The sequence below is a fragment of the Triticum aestivum genome, chromosome 3B (assembly GCF_018294505.1).
Source record: "Triticum aestivum cultivar Chinese Spring chromosome 3B, IWGSC CS RefSeq v2.1, whole genome shotgun sequence".
Taxonomy (NCBI): Eukaryota; Viridiplantae; Streptophyta; class Magnoliopsida; order Poales; family Poaceae; genus Triticum; species Triticum aestivum.
The window spans coordinates 19,725,056-19,735,820 of record NC_057801.1 but is presented as its reverse complement, the minus strand read 5'-3'; the positions used below and the strand labels follow the sequence as shown (position 1 = coordinate 19,735,820).

Genomic DNA, 10,765 nt, shown 5'->3' with positions numbered 1-10,765 from the left:
AACCCTTTTTCTGTTATTTCTCTGTATGTATCAAAAGTAAAACGTACAGAGGTCATCAACCAGCGCCCAGAACGTGTCACGGTGGACCCACCACTTAAACATACCAGTGTATCTCTCTAATTGCAGTAGGTTCCAGAAAATCAGGAAAACGACATGTTTCTCTCCCGCGTTACAACAGATTGCCGCCAAAATCTCTTTCGTGGCTTCATCCTTTCTCCCACTGATCTATTCCATTGTTCATTGTTGCCCCTGGATCACAGGAGAATAGATCAAGATTGACATAAAATTATCCTCTCCGTGGATCAGGGGCGGATGATGTATACCTCTTTACTAGCAATATGTTTGGTCTGCCCCCCTTTGGAGTTGTATGCCAGTTACAGATTTACAGACCAATATGTTGCATATACCAAAACTAACCCCTACATGAATGGTTGCACAATTTTGTGTGGTGCTAACTTGTTATGTTGCTGTGTAGTGCGTCAACTTTAATTTATGTTAAAAGTTACTCTCACGTGACGACCCTGCTCATCCTTCCTGTTCCAGTGTTCTGTGGGGCATTTCATATGCTCTTCTTGCCGTCCCAAGCTCGTGCGCAACAATTGTCACTTATGCTCTGCTGAAACTACCTTCAAGCGCTGTTTAGGGATGGAACGTCTCATGGAATCAGTCATGGTCCCTTGCTCCAATGCAAAATATGGATGCGCAGAGAAGCTCACCTACTACCAGAAAGAAGAGCACGAGAAGGCATGCCCGAGCGCCCCATGTTTCTGCCCGGTGTCCAGCTGCAGCTTTGCAGGGCCAACAGACGCCCTCCTTGAACATTCCGCCTCCCAGCACAAGTGGCCGTGTACAACCATCAAATACTCCGAAGATGTTAACTTCAGCCTAGAACCAGGTCTACATTTTCTTCGTATCAAAGACAGGGAAATTTTCCTGCTCAATGTGGCACTAGAGGCATTCGGGCATGCCATCTCTGTCGTCTGCATCCAACCTAAAGCTACAAACTCCAAGTTCAAGTGTAGGATGTCCTATGGTTCCTTTTTGACAGACTATTATCAGATATCAGTTTACAAGATACGAAGCTCATCGTTGTCTGATGGGCTACCGAAGGGATACAACTTAATTCTGCCCAAAGATGAGATAGCTGATGATGGAAAGGGTACCTTGCTTACGTTCTCCATTGATGATCCTAATCCTAAAGTAAAGGCGTGTGAGCCCATATGTCTGAAACCAGTACGCGGTGTTTGAAGTGGCAAGGTTCAGCGTGGACGTCTGCGGCCTTCACTGTTTGGGTTTCATGACTTGTACTTGTATGCTAAGATGCTTTATGATCTCAGACTCTGCTTCGTAGTTGTTTCGATGAAGTGCACTCTGTTTTGGTGTTCCAGTTCATGTATGGAGTGTTTTCCTGATTTGGGAGGCGCCGGATCAAATGTTCGATGCGGTGAAAATTGTGACATGACCGTGAAGCTGCGTCTCAAGTACTAAATGACCATTTGGTTCTGCTGACCGATGCAATCTTTTGTTGTTTGCTGCTTTATAGTCGTGTCTTGAATGACCAAACTGCTCAGGTTTCGAGTTGAAAGGAGTAAAATGGGTAAAATGTTTCGAGTTGAAAGGAGTAAAATGGGTTACATTGATCAGATATGTGTACCTAGGCATAGATTTCAAATGTTGGACACGGTTTGAGAGCCCATATGTCTGAAACAGTACACAGTGTATGATTGAAGTGGTAAGGTTCAGCGTGGACCTTCGCGGCCTTCACTGTTTGGGTTTCATGACTTGTAATTATATGCTAAGAAGCTTTATGATCTCAGACTCTGCTTCGTACGTAGTTGTTTCGATGAAGTGCACTCTGTTTAGGTTTTCCAGTTCATGTAAGGAATGTTTTACTGATTTGGGAGGCACTGGATCAAATGTTTGATGCTATGAAAATTGTGACACCTCCGTGAAATTGTGATCATTTGGTTCTACTGACTGATGCAATCTTTGTTGTTTGCTGCTTTCAAATTGTGTCATGGACCAAAGTTGCTCAGTGTTTCAAATGCTCTTTGTAACAAGTGAAATGGGTTACGTTGATCATGTAAGTGTAACCTAGCCATAGATTTCAAATGCTCTTTGTTGGATACGCTGTCATCATTTTGGTTGGTGTTGAAAGATAAACTTTTCAATTTTTTGAACCAAATTTTATGTTAAGTTCATAGAAACATAAAACATAAACACAATTTGATTGGAATATTTTTAATAACTTTCTAACAGATTCTTCGCCTGAAATAGTAAAAAGGCTCAAATTAAGAAAAGAAAAAATAATATCCAAAATGGTGCCTGCTTTCTTTAGCACGTACTCTGACAGTCCCCTCTCACTTGAGAAATTTGGATATTTGACGCTGAACATCTGGCTTTGCAACATTGCCACTATTAAGACAGACTAAGCAAAATTACCACCCAGAACCAACGGGTGAACACCTTGATTAACATGCCATTTTCCCTCTTTTACCGATTTCCTTGTCCTTTTTTTTCTCCATTCCGTTTACAGACACCGGAAAGGACCAAACTGCCTCTAAGGCTACCTAGTTATTCATCGATTTTGACCAAGCCGCACATCCGCTCGACGTCGCTAAGAGCACCACCTGCTCGTGCGGCATGCCCGGCCGCTGCCGCCTCTTCTTTATGTGTTTGAGGAGGAACTGCTGTCGGTTGACAGGAGTTCCTCTGAACTACTGGCTGACGCACGGACGCTGTGGTGCTATGCGGTAGCTATTTCTGTACACAGATTCATTTTTGGAGAGTGAAAGAGCATGTACATGTGCTCTTTTAGTAGAGAAATATAATTGTGTTGGATTCGTGCCATAGCACCACAAAAGAGCTTTCTACCGGTTCCCCTACCTAGCGGCGAGGAACCAGCTGTCATTCGCCTTTTTGGCGACTTGCATTCAAAGAGCTTCTGTTGGCTCAACCATGCAAACATTGCTCTTCTGCCCAAGAAAGATGAGGCTGAGATGAGGAGATTTTGGACTACCACCCTATAAGCCTCATACACACCATTGTGAAAATCATTGCCAAAGTGCGTTCCAATCTGCTAGCTCCTTTCATGAACAACATCGCTTTCAATGCCCCAAAGTGCATTCATAAAGTGAACAACATCGCTTCCAATGCCCAAAGTGCATTCATAAAGAAGAGAATTATCCACATTAACATCACGTACTTCAGAAACTTTCCCTGTTGCCTCCATGGAAATAAAAAGGTAACCTTGCTTTTCACACTGGACATTTGCAAGGCTTTTGATTCAATTAGATGGGACTACAAGCTTTGGACGATGCTCTAGTTTTCCAAGGAAAAAAGCTCATCGCAGCGCAAGGCATCCGGCGGCGCTGTGGGGGACGGAGCGCGACGCCAACGGCCTCGTTGTCGACCAGTGACAAGATGCGCGCGGCAACAATGGCATGCCCCCTCTTGTGTGGGGAGGAGGGGTGGGGGCAAAGAGGAGAGAGGGAATGGTGCTTGCGGGAGGTGGAAGACAACGTAAGGGGATAAGGTAAAAGAAGACGTTGGTGGTGAGGTGAGCCTTAAGCCGGTTACCTGGCGTAAATGTTTACTTATATTTTATCGCTCGGTAAGAATGCATGGACACCTTACTGTTTACTTGCTTGCCACTTTTTGTGCACTTTTCATAATCCGCTGTGATGTTTCTTTTTCTGAAGGATAATCTTTATAAAATGGATTTTCTTTTAGATTATAACGCTCTCTGTATAAATAATAATATTATTAATGCTCACAAGGTTGGAGTGGCTGTTGCGTTGATATCAATTATGGTCCCATGCATTGTCAATGAGATTGGGTTTCACCCATGGACCTACTAAATATGTACGTAGAAATCACAATGGTAGATGTTAGGTTAATCGACTCAACTACTATATTGTAAACATGGAAAATCTCGGATCCCGTTGCAACACACAGGTACACACCTATTTAAATTAGAAAAAAGTAAAGGCAACTTAATCTTGAACATGCACCATATTCATCATGTCATCTTGAAATCAATCCGAAGTTCTAAATAGCGAAGAACACAGTAAGAGGTAGCTGAAACAAATGACACGCTTGGACAAATCTTATATTACACAATGTTCATCTATCGTCAATGTATTTATTTTGCTTGTGATCAGGCACCCTCCACGAATCAAAGCCTCAAGGTTAGCTCGACCGCCTCGCCGGCTCTGTCACTCAGCTGCGGCTCTGCGGCGTCTTCAGGCGCCCGTAGTAGACCCATGAAGTCTATCTCCACCGGATCGGGACCTCCACGGCGGTATTCCTCCCAGAAGGCAAGGTTGGGTGCAAGCACAAGTAGCCACGACCCCAAAAGAGTAGAGTCAGGCACGGAGGAGGCTAGTTGGGGCAGGCTTACCGGCATGTTCCGGTGGCGATTGTTGCGGCAGCTCTGCGAGGATATGTGGCCACCAAGGGCTTGGTGTGTGACCCACCTCCTACGGCAAAAAGGGCATGTGTAGTCCTCACGTGATGGCCGCGGCGGCTGTTGTTGCCATGGGTGTGGTGCGCCACCATTGGAGGCCATCTCCTGCGAGAATGGTTTTGGCATGCGCGTATCTAGCTTGAGTTTATATACGTGTGGCTCACAACGGTCAAAAGCAATGAGAGTGTGAAATCTATACGATTGAGAATTCATGCCTGGCTTACACCGATGAGAATGGTAAGTAATTGGTCGAGTGTGAAATGTGTGCGGTTAAAGAAAGAAATAGGCGATGTGCATGCACTCCCAAGATCCAGGTGCATGGGTCCCATACTGTATACATCAAGACACATATTGTGAAAATAAAAATTTAAATAACCAACTATATTAAGAAAGAAACAAGAGTCTTGTTGTGCATGTGCACCCACGGCACGTGACACAAAGTTTTGCTAATGGCTTGATGAGTGCCAATAGGGCGACTTGCTTGTCTTGTGCACGTGCAAATCATGCCTCACCTAATCTAAGCCTATCCTTCTTCATGCTCTCGGCAAGAGCTCATGGCAATTGTATAAAAGTCATGTGATATAAAATATCTAGAGCACATAAAGAATTTTCATTGAATACGATATTATCATTTGGTGGTGATGAAGTCAGTTAACCAGATATTCTATTCACATTAGAAAATTGCATAAAATGATTTGGATCATCTCAACATGAATGATAGATAGTAGCTATTACTAGAGTACAAGCGACTCTTCTGTTGCTGGTGCCTAGCTCTCCTCCTCCCCCCCCCCCCCCACCCCCCGCCGCCATCGGCTGGCGTCGCCGGAGCGAGGCCCCATGCAGCGGCGGGCCATCTCGCGCGTCTTCATCCCTTGAACATTCGCAAATCTTGCTTTTCGTGGTAGACATTCGCAAGGCCTTTGATTTAGTTATATAGGATTACATCTTCGATCTCCTGCAGAGAAGGGGCATCCCGAGTCGGTTCAGGGCCTGAACCACCGGCTTGTTAGGACCTCGAGAGAGAAATGCAAGGTTAATTGGGAAACTGTTTGCCGTCCCACCCACCATGGGGGTCTCGGTGTGATCTATCTAAAAAAACTGCATGGGCGATGCGGTTACGTTGGCCATGGCTTGAATGGACTGGCCCAAGCAGGTTGTGGTTTGGCATGGGAAAGCTTTGTGATGCCGTGGACACGAAGCTCTTCTACACCTATACCTGATTCACCATCGACAATGGCGACAAGGCACCATTATGGGATGCGTGATGGTTTGATGGGACAAGGGTGAAAGACATTGCCTCCTTTGTCTACTAGGCCGATTGAGTTAACTAGAGATTTTCCATGGAACATATATTCGAGTACGAGCTTTGGAACGTTTTCTTGCATGTCCAGATTAACGATGAATGTTGAGGATGCCGGTTCTTGGAAGTGCATGGCAAGTGGTATCTACTTGGCCAAGTCGGCGACAATGTAGAGTTCCATGGTGCCACACTCACTTAGTCCTTAGAATTGAAATAAGTTTATTCAACAAAGTGAAATTCGTTCTTACAAATAACTGAAATTGTTTTCTTAAAGACAGATCGGTTTTTGGATTATCGAAAATGATTTATTGAAATACCTGAAATTAGTTTATTGGAATACGTGAAATTAGTTTTCTAAAATGAGTGAACGTAGTTTTTGAATTAATTGAAACATGTTTTCTGAAAGATTTGAAACCAGTTTTTTTTAATTATTGAGATCAATTTATTGAAAGAGTTAAATTAATTTTTAAAAATGTGCGAAGTTAGTTTATTGAAATCTATTTTTTGAAAGAACCGAAATCAGTTTATTGAAAAAAGTGAAATTGGCCTTTTGAAATTATTGAGATATGTTTTCTGAAAGAATTGAAACAACTTATAGAAATGGATGAAAATTAGTTTTTTGAAATAATGGAAATCAATTTATTGAAACAATTTTAAATTAGTTTTTAAAATTACTGAAATGTGTCGAAAAAAAAAACATTTCCGGTCCGATTCCGGACGGGGACTCGGAACGAAACTGCCGTGGACCGTCTTCGACTCTGCTCCGGCCGGTACCGCATGGAACTGGATCTGGATGACGCGTTGACCGGCCTTTATATGCTTTCCCCGGCCTCCTTCCGATGGTGTACCTAGCTAGCTGTTTTCCCATACCCGTAGAAGAGAATTCTTGAGGCAGCGCCATCTCCATCTCCGATGACGACGACGGGCGTCCAGCTCCAGCCAGCCGGGCACAGCTTCCGCACCATCATCGATCCATCGCTGTTGCCGCCCAAGAAGAGGCCCGCAGCGGCGTCTCCATCTCCAACGACGACGACGGGCTTGCAGCTCCACCTAGCGGCCGGGTGTAGGCGTGTAGCCTCCCCACCACCATCCAGATACAGGAGTCGCTGTTGCCGCCCAAGAAGAGGTCGACGAGCTTCACCACCAGCGCCTCCTCCTCCTCCTCATCTCTTCTGCTGAAGGCTTATCCAATGAAGAAGAGAAGGATGGATTACTACGCCGTCGACGCCGGCGCGGCGAGCTGCGCTCGCATGGCGGCCGCTCTGCAGCAGTCCGGACCGGCCGCGGCGTGCGGCGCCATGGCCTCGAAGCGCGCCAGGAAGGCCAGCTCCAGATACAGCGCCGACGTGTGGACGCAGTGATCGAGCAGAGTAGTTGGCTGATTACTTGATGGCTTGGAGCTGGCGGGCTGATTACAAGGCTGCGTCACCGTCAACCTACTAGTTTCTGGAACTGAATATTGTCTCCCTTGTTTCAGTGCTTAATGTTGGTAGTCTGCAATCCTGAGAGCCGACTTGTGTAATCAACCTATGATTATCACTAACAATCCGGCCCCCAATGTGTGCGGCTTTCTACATGTATAAATTTGTATGAAATGAAGTGAATATGTTCAGATCCGAATTAAGCTTTCAGGTACAGGTGGTGAACATCTAAACTACATTATACTACCTTTGTATCATAATATAATATAAGACGTTTTTTGGCACTGTCGTAGTGAAGTAGCGAAAATGCAAGGAAGCAACACCGACAAACCTGAGATACCAGCGTAATGACTGGTTTTGCTTTTTAGCTAACTATATATTCTCTCAACTCTCAACTACGTCCAACTAGATGCTTAATGATTGCTAGTGAAGTCATGACTTTCCTTTCAGGGTAAAGGAATTTCACATCCATAATAATACTGAATAGAAAGAAAAAAAAACAAAACACAGTAAGCGAAATTCTCATTAATATAGAAACCACTCTCACTCTTAAGGTATACAAGTCATGTCATTTAGTATAAGGGATGATAGTATAGATTGCACACTTGTGGGGGAAAGGTCGCCGTAAAAGATACAACTATAGAAAGGAAAATATGCGCAAAACTATGGAAAATATCAGAATTTCTCCCCCAAGCTTGGAACATCAATAGCCTATAGCGGCTGTGCTTAAATAAGGTGGCACCATCAGTCCATCACATTACTGTACTGGAAATTAACTGAAGAGAGCAACCGTGCCAAGCAGGCAACCGCATATGTTCAGCCCCAAATTAAGCTTACAGGTTCAGGTAATGAGCTTCTAAACAGGAGCAGCATCTATCTAGTACAAATGTGTGTATTACATTACATCGAAGTGAACGAGAGAAAAATGCAAGGGAGCAACACTGACAATTCGTCATACAGAACTATGCTATGAGCGTAATGACTGGTTTTACCTTTTAGCTTTTTTGTGCCTCGCTTATGGGTTGTGGCGCCTGGACACTCTGCTTATTGCATCAAGACATTGTAAATTCGGTAGGGTTTATTTGATGAAGATTGGGGATACGGTAGGGTTTTTGTTACCTTTTTAGTTTCTTTATGTGTTCTCGGATGTAGTTGCTAGATCATTCCACCTCTCTTGTTCTCATGGCAGAACCAGTTCCCTCGTTTGTTCTTCTAGCTGCAGAGTAATTCTCGTTGCAGAACTCCTTACTGACCTGGTTTTTTTTGCGTTCTTTGGATTTGCCGCTTCAATGGCCTTGCCACATCTTGTTGCTGTTCACAGATCTGCCCTGGCTCTTGTTGTTCATCTCATTGGCATGGCAGGCCCAGCCAGCGCCGAAGCGCGGGCCCGGTCACCTCCTCTGTCCTAATAACTAGGGGTACGCTTAAGAGTATTCCTATAGTAGGGGGGGGGGTGGCAAATGCCCCCCGGCCCCCATGTAACTTCGCCACTGCTGATTTGATCCTTCGATTGACATTGTATAGTATATATGAAAAATAAAGGATTCACATTATCTATATGGAAATATACGGAAACTACCAACCAATTTTTCAAAGAGAAAACTACCAAGAAATCTTCCTACATTAATCCTCTCACTTATCCCTCTTTCTATGAATCATACAACCCCCTTCAATTGCTACCAGTTGCCCCTCCTCCTCCGCTTCCTCCATTACTCCCTCCATCTTGTTTCCAAAGCCCGAAGTGCATACCTACAGAAGAGAAGCATCCACGTCAACTTCATGTATGTTAGAAACTTTCTCTGTCACGTCCGCAGATATAATAAGGCAACCTTGCTTTTCATGTTGGACATTCGCAAGGCTCTTGACTCGGTTAGATCGGACTACATCTTTGACCTCCTGCGGAGAAGGGGGTTCCTGAGTCGGTTCAGCGATCGATGACTTTCTAAGACCTCGAGAGAGAAATGCAAGCTTAACTGGGAAACTGTTTGCTGCCCTCAACCACCTTGGGGGCCTTAGTGTGACCTATCTAAAAAATTTGGGAGGGTGTTGCAGTTGTGTTGGCCATGGCTTGAGTGGACCGACCCGAGCAAGTTGTGGGTTGGGACGGGCATCCTTTGTGATGCCGTGGACACAAAGCTCTTCTACACCTGTATGTTGTGCCACCATTGACTATGGGGACCAAGCAACAAGGTGGGAGGAGGCTGAAAGACATTATCCCCCTTGTCTTGTCTATGAGGCCTCCAAGAGGAAGAACTGGATGGTTCGTGAGACCATCTGCTGAGAATGCGTGGATAAAGCAGATCAAGTTAATCAAAGATTTTTCTAATGGAGCATTTATTCGAGTACCATGAGCTTTGGGACATTTTGTCGCAAGTTCTGATCAATGATGAATGTGGAGGGTACCATTTCTTGGAAATTCATGGCAAATGTTATCTACATTGCCAAGTCGGCACATAAGGCACAGTTCCATGTTGTCACACTCTTTTAGTTCTTAAAACTGAAATAAGTTTATTAAATAAAATGAAATAGTTCTTACAAATTCATCTGTTTTCTGAAGGATAAATTATTTTTTGGAATACCGAAATCGATTCATTGAAATCCATGGAATTAGTTTTTGAAATACGTGAAATTAGTTTTTGGAATACGTGAAATTACATTTCTAAAATGAGTGAATGTAGTTTTTGAATTAATTGAAATATGGTTTTCGAAAGAGTTGAAATCTTTTTTTTGTTTGTTTGTTGAGATCCATTTATTGAAATGAGTGGAATTTTTTGTGTGGGAAGACCGTCACGGCTAGATTTATTAAATGTGGAGCAAAGATATATTGTCTACGAGCGAATTCACCAGACAATCACTGGAATTAGTTTTAACAAATGAGTGAAGTTAGTTTATTGAAATTATTGAAATCTATTTTTCTGAAGAAGTGAAACCAGTTTATTGACAATAGTGAAATCGGCCTTTTAAAATTATTGAAATCTATTTATTTTTACATAACCGAAACAACTTTTGCAATGGATGGTTAGTTTTATGAAATAAATGAAATCAGTTTATTGAGAAGATTTGAAACTAGATTTTAAAATTGATAAAATAAGTTTTGATAAATATCAGAGTAGCCGACTAAGACTTTGTTATGTCTCAGACGATGCCATACGGTTAAGATCTTACATTGAGATCTGTGCAAAAAAGATTAACATGTTACTCCATCTGTAAATAGTTTATGAGCGTTACGCTCTTATATTTCTTTGCAGAGGTTGTATGTCACTTGCCTTCTTGCCTGAGATTTGGATTTGACTGAGATCTCACCCGGAAAAAAAAAGGATTTGACTGAGATCTAGCCACACTCGACTAAAATATGTCAATAAAAAAAAAGAAATTTGGTCCGATTCCGAACGTGGACTCAGAACGAAACTGACGTGGACTGTCTCCGACTGTACTCCGGTACCAGCATATGCAACTGGAGGACCGGCCATTATATATACCTTCCCCGCCGTCCTTCTGATGCTCTACCTAGCTGTTTTGCCATACCCCAATAAGAGATCGTCTAAAGACTTCTTGAGGCAGCGCCATCTTTCTCCG

General features: G+C 43.5%; 1 protein-coding gene across 1 annotated transcript; it reads left to right on the top strand.

Moving 5' to 3' along the window:
* The first annotated feature begins 545 nt into the window (after positions 1 to 545).
* Positions 546 to 2,680, top strand: LOC123064418 (putative E3 ubiquitin-protein ligase SINA-like 6). The gene is made up of 3 exons (XM_044487907.1): positions 546 to 1,237; positions 2,013 to 2,083; positions 2,537 to 2,680. The coding sequence occupies exons 1-3, from the start codon at positions 646 to 648 to the stop codon at positions 2,678 to 2,680; spliced, it is 807 nt and encodes a 268-aa protein (XP_044343842.1). The 5' UTR covers positions 546 to 645.
* Positions 2,681 to 10,765: the final 8,085 nt, after the last annotated feature.